The sequence below is a fragment of the Alternaria dauci genome, chromosome 2 (assembly GCF_042100115.1).
Source record: "Alternaria dauci strain A2016 chromosome 2, whole genome shotgun sequence".
Lineage (NCBI taxonomy): Eukaryota > Fungi > Ascomycota > Dothideomycetes > Pleosporales > Pleosporaceae > Alternaria > Alternaria dauci.
Genome location: NC_091273.1, coordinates 2,964,699 through 2,983,200, shown reverse-complemented (window position 1 = coordinate 2,983,200; position 18,502 = coordinate 2,964,699). Strand labels below are relative to the sequence as shown.

The 18,502-nt window shown below is 53.8% G+C and overlaps 6 protein-coding genes across 6 annotated transcripts; 1 reads left to right on the top strand and 5 right to left on the bottom strand.

The window, feature by feature from the left end:
* Window positions 1–503: 503 nt before the first annotated feature.
* Window positions 504–2,099, bottom strand: ACET3X_003013 (uncharacterized protein; the record flags this gene model as incomplete). The annotated part of the gene is made up of 1 exon (XM_069449820.1): window positions 504–2,099. The coding sequence occupies one exon, from the start codon at window positions 2,097–2,099 to the stop codon at window positions 504–506; it is 1,596 nt and encodes a 531-aa protein (XP_069309560.1).
* A 985-nt stretch (window positions 2,100–3,084) lies between these two features.
* On the top strand, window positions 3,085–4,474 carry ACET3X_003012 (uncharacterized protein; the record flags this gene model as incomplete). Its single annotated transcript, XM_069449819.1, has 2 exons — window positions 3,085–3,462; window positions 3,515–4,474. The coding sequence occupies 2 exons, from the start codon at window positions 3,085–3,087 to the stop codon at window positions 4,472–4,474; spliced, it is 1,338 nt and encodes a 445-aa protein (XP_069309559.1).
* A 358-nt stretch (window positions 4,475–4,832) lies between these two features.
* Window positions 4,833–5,221, bottom strand: ACET3X_003011 (uncharacterized protein; the record flags this gene model as incomplete). The annotated part of the gene is made up of 2 exons (XM_069449816.1): window positions 4,833–4,978; window positions 5,065–5,221. The coding sequence occupies 2 exons, from the start codon at window positions 5,219–5,221 to the stop codon at window positions 4,833–4,835; spliced, it is 303 nt and encodes a 100-aa protein (XP_069309558.1).
* A 1,326-nt stretch (window positions 5,222–6,547) lies between these two features.
* ACET3X_003010 (uncharacterized protein) lies at window positions 6,548–7,748 on the bottom strand (the record flags this gene model as incomplete). Its single annotated transcript, XM_069449815.1, has 3 exons — window positions 6,548–6,668; window positions 6,724–7,461; window positions 7,513–7,748. The coding sequence occupies 3 exons, from the start codon at window positions 7,746–7,748 to the stop codon at window positions 6,548–6,550; spliced, it is 1,095 nt and encodes a 364-aa protein (XP_069309557.1).
* Window positions 7,749–10,946: 3,198 nt separating this feature from the next.
* ACET3X_003009 (uncharacterized protein) lies at window positions 10,947–14,125 on the bottom strand. Its single transcript, XM_069449814.1, has one exon. The coding sequence runs from the start codon at window positions 13,853–13,855 to the stop codon at window positions 11,069–11,071; it is 2,787 nt and encodes a 928-aa protein (XP_069309556.1). The 5' UTR covers window positions 13,856–14,125; the 3' UTR covers window positions 10,947–11,068.
* Window positions 14,126–14,785: 660 nt separating this feature from the next.
* On the bottom strand, window positions 14,786–18,162 carry ACET3X_003008 (uncharacterized protein; the record flags this gene model as incomplete). The annotated part of the gene is made up of 8 exons (XM_069449813.1): window positions 14,786–14,842; window positions 14,897–14,987; window positions 15,040–16,007; window positions 16,142–16,366; window positions 16,400–17,099; window positions 17,162–17,233; window positions 17,285–17,870; window positions 17,973–18,162. The coding sequence occupies 8 exons, from the start codon at window positions 18,160–18,162 to the stop codon at window positions 14,786–14,788; spliced, it is 2,889 nt and encodes a 962-aa protein (XP_069309555.1).
* Window positions 18,163–18,502: the final 340 nt, after the last annotated feature.

Here is an 18,502-nt window from a genome sequence, read left to right as displayed (position 1 = left end):
CATTCATACTGCACTGCGACGTAGATTGCCGGATAAGGGGTGGTTATGAGGCCCATCGTGTGTCAGGTTACATGGAGGCTCTTAAGCGCCCCTAGTAGGCGCTAGGGTGCCTCGTGTAGTATTAACGGATCGCGCCGAAATATCATCATCAGTGTAAGCACCAGTCGCTAACAGAGGAACTCTGGGGCGTCACTCCGATGGATTTTGTCGTCGTGATGGAAGATGCGGCTGTGGAAAGAAGTGCGGCGTGATGATGAGATGATTGGGGAGCGATTCTGACGCGGGAAGATCGTCATCCGCGCATGGGGCATTTCATGCATTAGGCGTCTAGCGAACCCCCGAATTCTCCTCCTTTAGCCTCTTCTGTCGACCTTCTGACAGCCGCTGTCAACGTGCGAAACGACAGCTACTTGATCAGAGCGTGGCTGCCTCTTCAGCTCTCGTGATCCGACATACGCCGGTTCCCGCTGAGTATCTTCACGATCTTATTTCGAGCTTCACTATCACGACAAAAACGCGTCGAAAGTCCCCATGTCATCCATATTGAAAGTGCCTGACATGAGCAAATCCCAGTCCTCCGTGAACTCGGGGGATAAATGGAAGTCAAAATCATCAATACCGATTCCGCCCATGCCGGCAGTACCAGCAGACGGCTCTTGACTACCAGCTAGGGCCTCCAAGATCGGGATGCAATTCTCGACAGCTTGTTCTGACGCTCCCACGAGTAGTGCAGACAAATCCGACCGGCTCACGTTACGTTTTGTCGCGTCGATCCAAACGCCAATGAGGCGCAAGAGAAGGTAGCCCTTGATACCTGTTTCGCCTGCTTGTATGCATTGGAGATACCAATTCGCAGCATCTGCAGTAATGTTTTGTAGAGGTAGCGGTAACGCATGTAGGTCGTCCTCATCTTCTTGTATCCGCATCCGTAGTTCGTTGGCCAAGAACGTTGCTCCGTGGAAGGCGTACATTCGGAAGAAACCCGCTGTGCATCGGCACATGCGCGCTAGCTCCGTCTCACTCGAAGGAACCGAGTTTCCACCTGAATTCAGGCACGCCATGCTCCAGATCTTGAGCGATGAGTCGACGGTGGCTTTCCTCGAATAGGCGTACACCGGATTCTGGAGGGCGGAGGCGAAGAATGGAAGATGCAAACAGGTAATGTAGCGCTGCAGGACGAACTCGACAGCTTGCAGTGTAAATTGCGATGGACACGAGGTGGTAGAGGTGGTGTATGCTTGAACGGTGCGACGTAAGAGCTTATGTGCTGTTCTCAGGTCCAAGTCAATGCGAAGCGTCTCCTCATACGTTCCGGTTGAATTAATGTCGTTCAGAAATTTGAGGACTGCCAGACGAGCTGGAAGGATTTTTCGCAGAGCTATAGAGATGGATGTATGCGTATAGACGTCATCAGCTCTTGCAACAGGCTCTGCGCTTAGAAGCTGCTCATCATCAAAGTTGCTTGGAGGCGCTGTGTTGTAGTCGTCCAATGAGAAGAATGGCGGTCCACCTGATTCCATACTCATCTGGAGCGACAGTTCAAGAATCGTATTCCATATCCGGCGGCGCATCTCGGTTTCAAGGGCCGTTGTTCTCGGCAGTTGGGACGGGTCTTTGTGTAGGCCAACGTATACTGCTGCTCGAAACACTGCTCCTGCGGATATCCATACAAATTCAGAGCCTACATCGACAAGCTCTCTTGCAAGGAGAAGAAGGATGCTGATCTGGAGATATTGAACGCCAAGTTGCGATTTGAAGAAGGGCGATGATAACCAGGTTTGAGCCTCGAAGACCCATCGCACCGCTTCGGCTCGCATGGATACTTCGTCATCGTAGATCATCGCACCAATAGCCAGGACCAGTTTGAGCATCATCATGAATGCCATGTTAGGCTCTAGATCGCTTGCCCACATGTGTTCATACATGCGCTTGAAGCTTGGGATGTGTAGCACGCGATACATTGTCTCCATGGTGCGGAGGTAGCCGGCAACCAGATCGTCACAGACGTGCCTCGGGGGAAGGTTCCGCGTTGGAGGAGTAGGCCAAGATGGAGAGCGGTGTGACTTTACCATTCGGGCTAGGGACTTGGCTCGCTGCATGCTGGGTACTACGTTGGATGATTGCATGCGGAGATGAGGCTCCATCATCTCAAAGATATCGCGGTACATTACGAACCCATTCATCCAGTGGCTCTGGCCAAAAATCCGGTTCTTGTGCGCAATGCCTCGGGAAATTGTTGCACCACCGCGCATCCGAGTATCCTGGAGGACGTCGATTGTACAGGCGAAGCTGCTGACAGTACGCACAGTATGAGTCGACATAGGGGTGGAAGCTGATGGGGAGAAGTTAGAGCTAGTAGTGCTTTCCGCTCGTGACAGCCTGTCTTCCAGCTCCGCAATACGAGCTCTCATAGCATCTAGTTCGAACGAGGATCGACTACTGCCTGCGTTGGGTATCGCGGTTGACGCAATCGAAGGTATACTAGGTGCGCCAATGAACGTTGAGTTACTGTTGCGTGGTTGTATGGGTGCAGTGGGCACCGTCGCTGGCCTCTTGTCTGGTACTTCACTTTCATAGACACAAGACCCAGTCTTCCTTCTCTGACAGTTATTGCATGGCGTCTCTCGATCGCATCGTATCTTTCTTCTGCGGCACAATGTGCAAGAGCTGGATGTATTAGCTTCGGTCATAGTGGCGGGGCTGCCAAATCAACTCACATAACAAGTCTCTTGCGTCTGCGACTGAAGTCGGTCATTCTCAGTGATGCCTGTTTGTTCGGTGACTGAGGGTCAGGATTATGGATGAAGCTGAGTATAAGAGTAAACGGAGCGGGAATAAATGTCGGCGGCATGATCTAAAAGTCGGATATAGCTGCATTTGCGGGGATATGGACCTATGAGCATGCTTTCTTATCTCCGACTGAGATGAATACCGACCCCGAGAACCTCCTTGCCATGACGGTATAACAGCTGGCCAAGTCATATATATACCCCATCGAGATGGACAGTGTAACTTTAATCAATTTCGCTATCAAACGCATTGAACAAAACAGCTTCATCCCAGATCTTCGAGTACAAGTCCACCATGTCGACACAAACCACAATTCCAAACGTCATCTCAGGCACCATCTCGCCTTCAAACCCCTCCTACGATGTCGAAAAGGTATCTCATGAGTCAGTTCACGACAACAGTGAAGCAGCAACCAACGCCGAAATCGCAGCTCTAGGCCCTGCTCCCGACGGCGGTCTAACAGCCTGGCTCAACGCCTTTGGCGGCTTCTGCATCTTCTTCTGCTGTCTCGGCTTCACATCTTGCTTCGGGGTACTTCAGCAATACTACTCCACCCACCAATTGAAAGACCGTAGCATGGATCAGATTGCGTGGATAGGTAGCTTATCAAGCTTCATCCAATTTGCAGGAGGTGCTATTGGAGGACCGATGTTTGACCGTTACGGAGTTTGGGTTCGTATACCTTAGTCCCACGAGGCTGACAATGTACTAATTGGGTGAATAGATGATGCGGCCCGCAACACTCACCTACGTCTTTGGATTGATGATGGTCTCTTTGTGCAGCGAGTACTACCAATTTTTCCTGGCGCAGTCTATCCTCATGGGCTCCAGCGTGGCTTTCCTCCAATTCCCGGCATTTGCAGTAATGGGCCATTATTTCGACAAGCAGCGCGCTGCTGCCCTTGGAATCGTGGCGTCTGGGTCTTCGGTCGGCGGTGTCATATTTCCCATCGTCTTGTCAAAACTGCTCAACAGCTCTTCTCTATCCTTTGGCTGGTCCATTCGCATCGTCGCCTTTATCATGCTTCCCTTTATGATGTTTGCGTGCTTCGTCATTAAACCGCGTGTTCCGCCCCGCAAGACGACAATGTTCATGGGAGAAGCATGGAAGACCAAGCGGTACGTGCGGCTCGTTGCGGGACTATTCTTCATGATGATGGGCATGTGGATACCCGTCTTCTATCTCCCGGTCTATGCTGTCAGCCGGGGAATGAGTCCGCTACTGGCATCCTACCTTCTCGCCATGATTAACGGATCTTCGACATTCGGCCGGGTTATCCCAGGGATACTAGCAGATAAGCTCGGTGGGATGAACATGTTCACGTTTGCGGGCATTAGCACTAGCATCATGGTGTTTTGCATAAACGAGCCAAGGACCAACGCTGGTATCATCGTCTACTCTGTCGTATTCGGTTTCGTATCGGGCACCATCATCTCTGCTGGCTCAGCAGCTATTTCCAAGTGCACCAAAGATCCGAGGAACCTTGGGACATATATGGGCATGGGCATGGGTGTTGCGGCGTTTGCTGTTCTCATCGGTCCCCCCATCAACGGCGCATTGATCGATAGGTACGGCGGCTTCAAGGAGGTGTCTATCTTTAGCGGTGTGATGAGCTTGATGGGTGGGCTGATCGCATTGTCTGCCAAATTGGCGACTGCGGAGGGTATGCTGGGGAAAGTCTAAGTCGGTACTGCGGCGGATCTGCTTGGTAAAGATGGAGACGGTTATTAGTCTATGCTCCAGAACAGCAGATGGTATGGGAGCGATGGTACGTGGGATCCGATACGTCATTTGTCAGCTACAACTTGAAGAGTATAAGGAAAGAAAGGGTGCAGGTAGATGCTCATCAGGTTAATTGATTATTATATCAAAGGGTATGAGACGCGAAACCCCTTTGGCCAAGTCCAAGTAATAGACCCTATATCCTCCACCAACTCATCGCGCCGATATGTGCGCACTCGTAAAAACATGTCTATCGTTTTGCAAGGGCCCGTGTTTGTAGCTTGGGCGCGTAGCGTGTCGGATGCGTGCAAATTGTCGTTCAAGCGGGGATGGGCTCGTACGTGTTGTGGGCTTGGCGGTTGGAGAAGAGGTAGTAGATGATCATGCCGACGACGGGGAAGAGGAAGACGACGAGTGCCCAAAGCACCTTGTTGGGGACGGGACGGTTGGACTTGAAAATCTCGACTGCAGCACGTGTTAGCCATGAACGAAGCGCGATGGACGTCGCGTCGTCGCGTCGCGTCGCGTCTGGGACGTTGGTTGCGACTTACTCCAGGCGATGATGTCGAGAACAAGGACGATGAATCCAATGATGCCACCGCCAGTGCCAGCTTGCCACGGCTTAGCTGACTGTACCGTAATGGGAGCTGCCTCGGCGAGCATGAACATGGACAGCTGGAGGAGCAGGGAGAGCACAAAGTTCATCATGATGGCGGTATTGCGTGGTGTCGAGGTTGGTCGAGTGATAAGATGCGGGTTGTTTTTTGTCGAGTATGTGCGGCGAGAGGAGACGAGGACTATGGAGGTGAAGGCTACTGCCTTGTATATGAAGAGGCGGGGCGGAGCTGTTTGATGTTCCGCACAGACGTACGTCACTGGAAATTCAATCGTCACGCGACCACTCCCATTCAAGGTACGCATGCATCATCAGCCCGGATTGTGTAGAATCGCCTCTGCATCTCCCAATGCAGGCCTGGCGTCAGAGCGGTTCTTTCGCGCCGCCACCACCATGACTGCCTCCACCGAAGCATGCTTGGGAGGCCTTAGCATCCCCTAGGACGATGATTCTATCGGCCACAGACACTGGCTAGGGCTTTAGCATTCACCGACATAGATCAACTTCGCGAGTTATACAACAGTGGTGAGAGTGGCCAACCAATGAATGCAGACTCTTAATCGCACCACATGTTCCTTTTAGCCGCCGACGAGGTTTTGTCAAAACCTTGCTGTTTCTACTGTCAAATGTTTACATATCGACTACCGTCAAGAGGACTATGTTCCGCGGAAGCCAAGGTAGACCGTGTGAAGGACTGGTAGCAACTTACATGTCAGAATATGCAGCATAGAGCCCAAGGGTGGTACAAAAGCTCTGATCACACAGGCAGCACGTCTCAGTACTGTCGGGATACATTACTCGCCGAATGCTTGTTAATATCAACCACCACGCACTTTTCACACACCACTACTCGACCCAGACATGGACACAGCATTTCAAAGTAACATCGCAGCCTTGCAAGTCCCAACAGCCCATCTGGCATCCGCCCTATCGTTTCACAGGCATGACATGAAGACCCCACATTGCACGCTGGAAAACGCCACCTCGCGTGAGCTCCAGACGGCAGCTAGCTTGGTTTACAGGGAGGCAGATGCAGACGTTACACTGCATTGCATTGGAAGAGACATTGGCAGAGAGTTTGCAAACTGTGGGGGTGGACGGTGAAAAGGATGACGAGAAGTGGGGGGTGTACGACACTGCGATGATGACTGCGTGGTGCCGTAATCTGTGGCTTACCAGCTCGGCGAGAACTAGAGTTCTTGGTCGCACAGTGGTTTGAGCGTACTCGGCGGCCAACGGAGTGTAGGCTGTGGAAACATGGGATACGTTCTACATGAACTGTCAATCACTGCTATCGTCACCGTTGAGCAAAGTACTAAAACAGGAGAAAGAACCCAGCAAAGGTGTTTCAAAGGAAGAGCAATCAAGGTCATGACGATTATAGTAGTAAAAGATTTCAAAGGCGCTCAACGTTGCATTCACGTAGCCTCAGCTGCGGAAGACGGCGAGTCATCATCGACATCCATGGCTCGCAGCTTGGCTTCTACAGCCGCAACAACTTGAGCATCAAAACGCTCTCCCTTTTCAGGCTTCCTGACACTAAAATGATTATTAGCAATGCACATCTGCAAGGTTCCATCATAAAACTACTCACGGTGATCTTGTACACTTGTCGCATCTCTCATGCCCGCACCCAGGACATTGCGGCGAGTTGTTCTGAAAGAGACCATTACACCTCTCGCACTGCCAGCGCACCCGTTGCCTCGGCTTCCTCCATGTCCGTCTGAACTTGTCAAGCTGCTTCTCCACCTCAGTCTCGCTGTCGGGCTCCGCATCCCCTGGATACCCGTTGGGCCACTTGTTGAGCTTGGCCGGCTCACGTGGACATTTGGTACAGCGGACATGCTGACATTGATCGCAGACGGTTGCCGTTGCAGGATTGAAGAGTTTGTCGCATACGTGGCAGGTACGTCGGATTCGCTGCCTTGCGGGCTGATATACGAGTTCGTCTCCGCCTCGCGTCCGGATGGTGAGCATTCTCTTTCGTTTCGGCTGCTCCATGCCCTCCTTCTCAGCCTGCTTCTCCTCGGGCGTCTTCTTCTTTGGATACCGCGGACATTTCTTGCATCGCTTGTGCTCGCATTGCAAGCACACCTTGTCGGCGCCGTAAAGAGTTCCGCAGCGATGGCAGCTACGGTGGACACGCATACGGATCGACTTCTCGACTCGCTGCACGGTAGGCTTGGGGGCTGGCGCGGCGATCCACTCGTGCGATTCTAGCGTGAGGCCGTACTTTGCGAAGAGAGCACGAGCTCTCTCCTGCTGCATGGCGTTGCGATCCAGTTCTTTGGTGGTAGGACTTGATGGTGCTGATACGACAGGAGCGATGGGTCTAGAGGATTAGTATGCGAATCTAGAGTAATGCTAGATGTCAAATACTCACGTGGCAGGCACAACATCGGGTTTCGCTTTGTCCTCTTTGACGACATCCTTGACCACCGGCTGCTGTTGTGGCCCGGCCTGGGAAGCGGAAGACGCTTCAGGCGCTACGGTCGGCACGCTTTTGTTCGACTTCTCCCTCTTGAATACAGTGCTCATTCTCTTCACATATTTGCCCAGGGTACCACGCTCTACATTCTTGCCCTTGTCCGGCGTTCCAGGATCGGTTGGTGTCGTCATGATGGCAGTCGCGAAGCATGCATCCACAAAATCCCAGAACAACAAAGGAACACTGCTAACTTATGAATAGAGTTGGAGTGGACCCAAGAATATATGATCCGGTGCGGAGGTCGCGCCGTTGAACGTCGTCAGACGTGCATGCAGCTCAACTAAAAATCCCTGGAGTCTGGCCACTGGAACTTTGCGGGACACCGAAGCTTTGGTAAACTGTAATCTATCCGACACCCGAGGATTGCCCTGGGGAGAGGAGGGAAAAGGCGCACAGGTCGAACTAGCCGTGTGTTCAAGCTGCGCAGCGGGCCCTGGCGATAAGGCGATGTGACAAAGGGTGGCGGCGACAAGTTATGTATATATGTGCAGCGAGAGGGCTTTGTATCAGACCATGGCTGGGCTTCCCAGTGGGCTGGAATGGACCCCGAACTACTCACAAGCGTCGCTAAGAAAGACAGCGCGGCCCGTTGGTCGCAAAGGCGGACAAGAGCATGAGGCAGGGCAGTGGGAATGGTATGCTACGGCTGACTACGGCGAAGGACTTTTATGGCTGGCAAAAGTGCCCGGGGAAGACGAATGGCAGCTCGCACACAGGAGCGCTCAGGTTGTGCACGGGGAGCAGCAGCCCACCGAGGACGACGGCTGCATGCATTCTGGCTGCAACCGAGCCAGCGTCGCTGTTTGGTGTCGACGGCTCGACGTCTGCTGCGGGATCGCGGCGGAGCTGTTGGCCCTTCTGGGCACCCATCACTTGAGCTTGCCAGCCCAGCGGCCACCAATACCGAACAAGTCCATTGGCCGCTCCGCGGAACTTTTTGCCCGCATCCTGGGGCCTTCTCTCCACCAAGCTTCGACAGGGCTCGAGAGCCTCTGAAACCACCCATTGCGTCCGACATGGCAGCCACACCTTGACGCTGGAACATGCAATCTACGTCCAGTACTTTCAGTACTTGCAGTACTGTCGAGACAAGCTTCCCACCTGGTGTGCGGCGTCAGGCAGAACGGACACGTTGCCCCAAGCTTGTTTATCCAGCAAATGAGCGGCTGTCCGCGATAGCTATATATTGCATTTGTCTGCACCGCAGCGACTCAGCAAATCCATGCTCCATCCCATCACGTCGCCTCATCGGTTACGTCGCACACGCGCCTGCGGCCAAGAGACACAGCGCAGCACCTTCAGCACAGTAGTCGGCCTAGTACGCTGCCATGGGCAATGCACTTGTAGATAGTCGGCTCGCTGACGCTGGCATGCATCGACGCTTCTGCTGTGGCATGGACGAAGGCCGAGCAACGATGTCATCGACGCCGCAACGAGATCCTGGGTGGCACCGAGCATCTCGCCGCTGGTGGGTTCTTGGGCACGTATGCAGCTCTACCCATGGGCTGGTTCGGGGCTTTTGGCGGACAGTTGGAATGCCATGTTGAGCCTGACAACGATCAGTCTCCATATGCGCCGGCCGTCAGTCATGCTTCCGCGACGCGATTCACCGGCGGGGAAACTTGCGTATGTAATCCTGGTGTGCCCGATGACCTGGACGGGGTGGGGACAACGCCCCTCCTTCTTTTACCTACTCCGCTTGATCAGTCGGCACCGTCAGCAAGCTTTTTATTAGCAGCCATGTCAAACTCTAAACTCTACCTCGTCGCTGGCTTCTGGGACTCGCCAGCAACGACGAACGACGAACAACGAACGACTGCGCGACCTGGTGTTGTTCTGCTTGCACTGGGCGTGTACGGCGCAAGCTCTCACCGGCAACTTCCGTTCGCCGACCCGGCATCACCGCCGCGGAACGCCGCCGTTGGGCAGTGCGGCTACCTTATCGATCGCGGAATCCCAGTATTAAGATACGTCGGCCCTTTCGCGACGCGTACTAAACCTTGACCACTGCGACATACCAATGCGACGTTGTCCAAACCGCATGGCGTCTGGATGCTCGCAGCCGAAATTGCAGCACATGTAGGCGTATCGAGAGATTAACCTTTGGTCTGGCAGGCAGGCCATCACCAGGTTCAGTTGAAGTGCATGGATAGCACAGAAACCTACAGTATACTGCATTACCCTGGAGACAAAGAGGAGAGGTCATCTTTCAACAACTGCCCATGGCATCGTGCCGCCCTCATTGCACTAGCATTTTACACTAGATGCTTTTGGCGGCTCGATTCACTACTACTATCAGCTGTCACGCATTGGCCTGCCAAATCCCATGCGTCCAGAAAACGCACTCTCTCAATCTCGCGTCGAATGTCCACAAAAGTATGCCATTGACCCACAGCGTGCATCGAACAGCATCCCTTTGAATCCATCGTTTGATCCTTAACATTCGTTACCCAGTATCCTACAGTCCCTGAAACGCCACCCAACACCCCTGGTGGAGATGGCCCTTCGGCTCCGAAGTTTGAGTCAGTTTTCTTGGCCAGAACACTGTTGTGGGAATCAGTTTTAGGGGCTGGGGTCTTGTCGGGCCTGTGCGTGCGTTGCGTCCAGAGCTCAGTCCTCATCCGCCGCCTCCGCGGATTCCGTCTCTCCACTCTTTTCCCGGCGGTTCGGGTTACTGCGTTTGATTGTCGCTGTCACTTTTTTGGAAGCTGACATGGCTGACATGGTAGGATTGTCCATTGCTCCTTCCCAAAAAGATAGGTCCTGGAGTCCGAGGCTGCCGCAAAGGTGACGCGTGCTCGGTGCTCACTGTTCTTGCTGTGTACGAGCGGGTCGTACAATGGTAGAACGGTCCGTTTCTTTTCTCTGCTTGGGCATCTAGAGGGAAAGTGTTTTGATCGACTAGTCTCGGCTAGACAACATACGTTACGGACTATGTATAGGGCTTGGCCAATATCTCGGAAATTGACAACAGCCGCAATGGCTGTGCCAAAGTCCATTTCGTCATGTCAGATTCGGATTGCGTCTGCTGCGTATAGTCAACATTTGTAGAGACAACTGCCGCGTCTGCTGATCTTTAGATACTCTACTCTTTACATGAAACTGCATACAACCTAGTCTCCACTAAACGTTTGAGTGCGTTTTACACATTCGCACAGCCTTTTCTTTGTTTCGTGACATCGACTTTCTCTCATTGGCATATGGAATGCAACTCTCGTCGAGGGAAGAAGCTGAAAAGGAACATCGTGAATATGAACGCACAGTGACACAAGATAACACAACACATTCCCAAATCAACAAGGCGAGAATGTACTTGGAGAGATGAGCACCGATGCTGGCAATATTCAAATCAACAGTAACGAATGCAACGCTAAATACAAAGCCCCAAGCCAACTCCTCCCCCAAAGCCCGCACAAGACCCATCACTCGTTACCAATTTGCAATCTACAATCTACAACCTACTCTCCCATCCCCGCCTACCATCTTCGCCCTCCCACCTCTCAGGCCACACTTTGCCCAGCGCCTCCCAAATGTGGCCGACAAACTCAATCTTGAGACCCTGTGTGACTTCCAACGGTAGGTCCCTAGCATCCTTCCTATTGCCCTCGGGCAAGAGGACTCGCTCGACGCCAGCTCTCAACGCACCAATCAACTTCTCCTTGATACCGCCCACGGGCAAGACCTTGCCACGCAGCGAGATCTCACCAGTCATGGCGAGTGTAGGCGGCACAGGCTGGTTTGAGAAGAGAGAGATGAGTCCAATGGTGTGAGCAAGACCGGCACTAGGTCCATCCTTGGGAATAGCACCAGACGGACAGTGCACGTGGATGCTACGCGTCTTCATGATATCTTCGTCGTGGCTTGCACTCAGACCGAGGTCGAAAGCATGAGCCTTGACCCATGTCAATGCCACCTCTACACTCTCCTTGAGTACGTCGCCCAGTTTGCCTGTCAGCTGGACGCGGCCGGAGCCGGGCATGTCTGCAATCTCAATGAAGAGAATGGAGCCTTGGCCGCCGGTGCTATATGCAACCAAGCCTGTGATAACACCTGGCCGCGAGGACTGCTCGGTGAGCTCTTCGGCAAACTTCTCGATGCCGAGCGTACTGTCAAGGTCTTCTAGAGTGACGACAGGAGAGTAGGCCGCCAGTGTGTTTGTGTCTTTGGCCGTGGCATACTCGACGGCCTTGGAGCGGCAGACGGAGCCAATCTCGCGTTCGAGATTCCGGACACCGGATTCGCGTGTGTAGGATGTGATGATCTTGTCAAGCACGTCCGTGGGTATTTTGACGTCCTCATTACGGAGGCCATTGCTCGTAATTTGCTTGGGAATCAGGTGTTTTGAAGCGATGTGCCTCTTCTCAAGCGTGGTGTAGCCCGAGAGCTGGATAGTCTCCATACGGTCGAGGAGCGGCGGCGGAATGGTGTCGAGCGAGTTTGCGGTCGCGATGAAGAGGACCTTGGAGAGGTCGATGGGGATGTTGACGTAGTGGTCTGTGAAAGTGTGGTTCTGCTCTGGATCGAGTACCTCGAGCATGGCTGCGCCGGGGTCGCCATTGTGGTTCGACATGCCCAGCTTGTCGATTTCGTCGAGCAAGAAGACTGGGTTCGCGACGCCAACCTTCTTGAGTCCGTTGACGATGAGGCCGGGCATGGCAGCGACATAGGTTCTACGATGACCGCGAATCTCTGCCTCATCGCGCACTCCACCGAGTGATATTCGGTGGAACTTGCGGCCAAGCGCAGTAGCAACTGACTTGGCCAGCGAAGTCTTTCCTGTTCCGGGCGGTCCGACAAGCAGCAGGATTGGAGACTTGTCAACCATGCGCTTCTTCTCCAACAGCCGCTGCCCAGCTTCTGAAGGCTCCTTTGCAACCTTGTCTTCAGTGTCCTGGTCCTTGGCCTCGTCCTCTCCCTCAGGTGTCTCGGCGAGGGCGCGAATCTGATCGTCAATGGTCCTATTCGCCTGCTCTTTGAGCTTGAGGACAGCCAGGTACTCCAATAGTCGCTTTTTGATCTTGTCGAGACCGTAATGGTCGTCGTCGAGCTGCTTCTTCGCCCTGACCAGTGTTTGTCCGTCGAGCTGATCGACCGTCGTCTTGGTCCATGGTATCTCGGCCAGGTTCTCGAGGTAGTTCCTGCAGACCTGGTATTCTGCTTGTGCTGGGTTCATCTTCTGCAATCTTGCTAGCTCGCGCTGAGCCACCTTGTCGGCGTCTGGAGATAGCTTGGCGTCTTGTAGCCTCTTCTTCAGCTCGTCAATCTCGTTTGGTTCTTCTTCGCCTGCCTGTTGTTGGCCACCACCCGGGAAACCGGCAGGGAAACCAGGGGGCAGGCCGCCTCCCATCTTGCCCCTCCTTGCCAGGGCTTCTTGCTGCAGCCGGCGCAGTGTGTCCATGTCCAAGCTGCCGCCCTGTGTTTGTGTTGTAGTGACTGTCATGCGTGTGCTGCCCTGAATGCTGCTGATTTGGCGCTGGAGGATCTCGATGACCCTGTCAACTCTCTCCTTGACATCTACAGCTGCCAGCACGCGCAGCGTCTCCTCGTGTGTGGTCTCGACGACATTCGCCATGAAGTCGGCCAGCGCGCCAGCCTCGGACAAGTCCTTTCGTGTAATGTACATTTCGAGCCTCCGGGCGACGATGGGCGAGAGCGTGACTTGTGGTGTGCGCGGGAGGATGGCAGAGAGGCGGACGAGGGCGAGCAGCTCGCGCGACAGCTGCTTGAGGAGGTTGAACTGATTCAGGAGATCTTCACTCGCAATGTCAATGTATTCGTCGACGGCCATCAGCTCTCCCTCAAAGTAGGGTCTCTCCTGCACAACATCGACGACCTGCACTCTCTCCAGGCCCTCGACAATCAGACTAAGCTCGCCCTGCCGTCTGCCCTGCACGCCGCTGACCTTGGCGACACAGGCATACCCGAAAATGTCCTTTTTGGTCGCCTGTATCGGGTCGCTCTCGTACACGGGCTTGTCCCCCTGGCGTCCGTCGTCAATCAACAGCTGGCCGTCCGGGCCGAGCGTGTTGGAATTGAGCGGCACACAGGCGACTGTAATAGCCGCGTCGGGCTTCGCAGTGGGACTGATGCTGTAGATCTTGGCGAGGATGGCGGCGACATCGGAACGGTTGGTGATGGGGATCTTGAGTGTTGTGCCCGGGAGCACGGCGAGGGGCGAGGCGAGCGGGATGAGTGGCAGCACCTTTGTGCTAGTCTTGGAAGAGCCTTTGCCCATCATGAGGTGCTAACAATGCGTTGCTGGGTTGATGCAAGGAACGTTGGAATCAAAGGGGCGCAATGTCGCGTGGTGACGTGCGGGCCCGCTGGGATGCGGAAGGTGCGGACACCCGAGGAGTGATGGAAGGTTACAACACGTGCAGCGTAGAATAGGGAGGTAGTACGACAACAACAACAACAACGATGCAGTCGGAGAGTGAAAGCACGCCAGTCTGCTGCAGCTTCCCCGTCGTGTTATGGTAGAGAGGATTATAATGCGATGCCGACGAGTCCGGCGGAGGAGGCGCGATAGCTTCCAGAAGATGCTCTCACGGCCCAGACCGAGGTTAAACGAGCTGCCGCGAATCACGTTGATCGCGTCGCCATCCCCATCTGATAACATAACCTCCGCATCTCGGTCGCCACAAGCCACGAGCCCAAACCGGGCAAAGAGTACCGTGAACACGAAACACCTGTGACCCTGCCCCGCATCTTATCTACTGTACAAGTGCTTGTCCGTGGTCTAGGCTCAATCGACATCACGTCCACGGGTGCAGTATCATCCAAACCAACGTATTGCTTTTATGTCCATACTACTCTGGTACTCTACACCAGTACGTTGTGTCTATGCACAGCCCCCCTCCAACTCCTCGTGCATATACAATCAATAACACACACACACACACACACACACACAGAGACGCATATTGTCACCTGTCTGCGCCAAGCTTACCACACATCTACCCGTCTAGTCTTGACAAGCTCCGCTGGAGACATCAACGGCTCGCACGTAGGAACCTACCCGCTGTTCACCAGACACACGAGCCCGTCCTCTAGAAGCCTTGCTCATCAGGGCGATGCCCAAGCCCGGCCTCACCCAAAGACAAAGAACCAACCATGCTTCTTTCTGTATGAGCCGGTGATAGCGGCGGTGGTACCGTCCAACCTATCCTCAGCCTATTGCTGGCGTGTTCCGGCCATGGGTAGCCGACGACATGCTGTAAGGGGCCTACCAATACCATTAGTGACCCAGGCCCCTTGTGTTCACGAGTGAGTGGCTCACCAAGACTTTCTTAGCATTCAGAATGCGCCAAGCAAGTCGACTGACCGTACCATCCGCCTGAACTACTTCGGGAGCAAACTCGATGCCAAACCTAGACGTTGTCAGTAATCTCTACAAGGGATACACCAAGCGAGGAGACGTACATTTGGTGGACGGCGAATACTACTCGTCTCGCAAACTTTCCGTCTCTCTCTACTAGGCTGCCAAAGGGTTCCTCGGGAGTAGATGGGGCGATTTCAGGGTCGTGGTCGAAGCAGTTCTGGACAATGGGTAGCAGGGCTTCTTCAACCGCACGTTGGATCGTGCCATTGGCATCCACCTCCACATCATCCTCGTCGAACCTTGGAATCCGAATCTCAAAAGCTTGCGAGAGCGCCATGACGTGATGCCGACCGCCGTGGTGATAGCGGAACTCAAACACACCAGTAGTCCACCAGAGCTTATCTCCGCGGAACTCAACCTCACCAGTGTAGCAATCAGACGATTCTTCGTCGTCTGCATTGGCAGGCACAAGTTTATCAGAGACAAGAATGCCATCGTCAGCTCGAGCCGAGTCAAAAACATCTGGATTCGTGGCTACCCATCGCCCGTTCGAGCTGATGCGTGTAACGTCCCGAGATTGGTTGTCGGCAACCATGTACAAGCCGATCCAGTCTTTCTTGCTGTGGTTGAGGGGTGCTTGCCAACGGACTCTGATCGGCGCACCGTATTCGAGAATGAGTGTCTGGAAGTCATTTGTACGGACCGCTGGGGTTCGCGCGAGTTCTCCTTCTCGACCACCGTTCTTTTGCTGCTCAACCGTTGGCGGTGAGCGGGTACCTTCAATCTCAAGCTTGTACTGTCTGGAATCAAGACCAGATGGCTCCGACGAACGACTAGTGACAGGGATGCGCGTTGGGTAGGACTTGAAAAGACTCGTAATGTCCTTGACAAAGGCATCGACCTTGGCAGCCACTTTCGGTCTTGCGCTATCCAGGAAGTTTTCAATGAACTCCATGGTAGAGTTGAGATACTCATCGGCTGCTGATTGCCATTGGCGAACCGGGTCTGGTAGTGCTTGACGTACGGTTTTGCTGACACCAGACATCTCGCGTAGGTTTTGACCATACAACTACACATGTTACAGTCAGTAAGGCTTGAATAGACAGATGTGGCAAATTCGACATGTCGGCGACTTCCAGACGTTGAAACAATCTGGACAGGTGCCTATAGTCGCCAAGCTACTCCAAGTCATTCTGCACTCACCTTGATTACATGAGGCTTCTCGACGAACTGAAGAAACACGAGATTGAGAACGTGTGCGGTCGTGGCAAGGTAGAAGATCGCCGGGCTCCAGGTGATGAGCGCTACGCCCCAGACACCGGCTAATCCAAGAACTCGCTCAGGATTGTTCAAGAAGCGATAGATGCCGGAGTAAGTCAATGACTTCGAGGGTGGATCGTAGAAGAAGTCTCCACAAAACCATCCAAACTCGCCAAGTGACTCGTAGATGCTCATGGCAACCCAGAGCTGAAGTACAATCAAACCTGCACCAAGAACGTGGCGAAAGAGAGTCAGACCATTCAGACCGTCTGATGGAAGACTGTACATCTTCCACGCCACAGCGACGAAGCTTGCATGGCTCATGGTTGTACTCATGTGGTACAGGGATTTCCATTGACGCCAAGCTTCCTCCTTGGTGTCGCCGTACTTGATGAAGTGTTTAGTCCAGTTTTTCTTCTTGGACTGACGATCCAGGATATAGCCCAATCCCAATGCGTACCAAAGCCGCCAAGCGAATGCGTTGATGAAGAGGAACGTTCGTACCGGCCACGTATTGGGGGTCAGTGTCGCCAAGCAAAACATGTAGAACGAAAGCAATACTACCGTAAGATCAATGGATCGGTGGAAATCCGTGTTAAGAGGCCCTACAATGTGGTGCGTTTGGGCAGGTTGGTGCTTGGTGGGATCGTAGACTGGCTCGGAGAAGGCGACATCAGACTGGCTAGTTTTGGGTCGGTCTTCTGTGGCAAGATCCGTAGAATTATGGTGCGTACGGCGGGGCGGCGGAGGATTGTACAAACGATTTATGTGAGGCTCCTCTACTATCGACAGGAAGGCAAATTGGGCTGCATGGGCGATGATGGAGATTGCTAGGACTTTGTAGCTTGCCATCATGAGGGCAATACCATAATACCCAGCATAGCCTATCGAGTACATTGGGCTTTGGGTGAGGGGTGGCGCGTTAGTGTCTTGTTCAACCAGAATCGTCATGGGGCCTCTTACTGCGGTGCCATCTCAAAGACGCCATCAAATGTCAAGCTTTGGTCGATGAGAAAGAAGAAATCGCCCCAATACCTAAGAATGGTGAGCCATGGTTCCAAGGTGCTGTGCAAGTAAGGTGGTTACCAAGCAAAGTCCTTTACAACTCTGTGAGCGTCTAGCTTGACCCAGAGGTTGAAAAGAAATAAGACAATACCCGTCGTCCATCGCAGGAGCCACAGGAAAAAACTCTCCTGGGGGCGGTTGAAGCAGGCGAGGGCGAAAAGGCAGTACGACACAAAATCACACATGAGTATGAGGTCTACGACGCGCCTGAACACGAGCCACGTGTTGTACTCGAGCGGCGCCTCTTCAAACTTGTAGTCGTTTGGGATCTTGGTCTCTAATTCCCGCTTCAGAAGCTTGTACAGCGCGGGACGTGGGTTGTTGCCTGATTCAGGCTTCTCGAAGATGTGGCTTTGTTTCGCCCACAGGACGAGACGGTTGTGCTTAGACTGGCCGTCGAGCAACCAGCCAATGCCGGCATTATAACAGGCGCGCCAGAAGAGGAAGACGATTGCGAATACAGGTATGCGGGCGCTTTTGGGCAGTACGACGAAGGTCAAGATCATGGCAGCAAGCACGGCGAGGACTGCTATATCCGACAGGTTCTTGGGCTGCGAGGGCGAGAGTAGCTGTGAGACCATGTCGTGAGTTTGTGGAACGACGAAGACTACAGGCGCAGTGTCAGTGTCAGCGGCTCAGAGTCGGAGCGGATGCGCCATGCATGCGTGATACTCGTTCTTGCCTGGGCACAGCACCCGAGGAGACATACCTGTGCCGTCTGGCGTCCTTCCATATGTTCGCTTCTTGTTGTCATCTTTATGCTTCTTATCTTCTCGGCCATTCAGCTCGAGAACCCTTTGCTTAGCATCGTCTGCGTTGTTGAGATGCAGTGGCTTAGCCGACGGCCGCTCGCGTAGCTGGCTGTCGTCCTCCTTGGATCCATTGCTAACATCGGCCATGTTGGATGAGACGAGGCAATTGAAAAAAGGCGTCGAGTCTTCGGGCGCGAGCTGGGTGAGGGGGTCGCCGGTTATATTGCAGGGACGGCTTCGACGCGAGCTTGCCGCGACGCTATGCAGGCACTGCGCAGTGGTCTGCTGTATGAAGTGCCGGGATGGAGGTGGAGGTCCTGGTTGGGGCCAAGCAGCGCGGCTCGAGGCTCCGTCTCTTCCTGGACAAAGGGAAAATCGCGCGTCTTCGGTGCGGATCCAGTAATGCACAGAGTGTTGAACTCCAGCTAGCGTGCGGATGTTGAACGTGTAGGCGAGGAGAGTGGTCGTTCGCCTGGCTGCAAGGCGC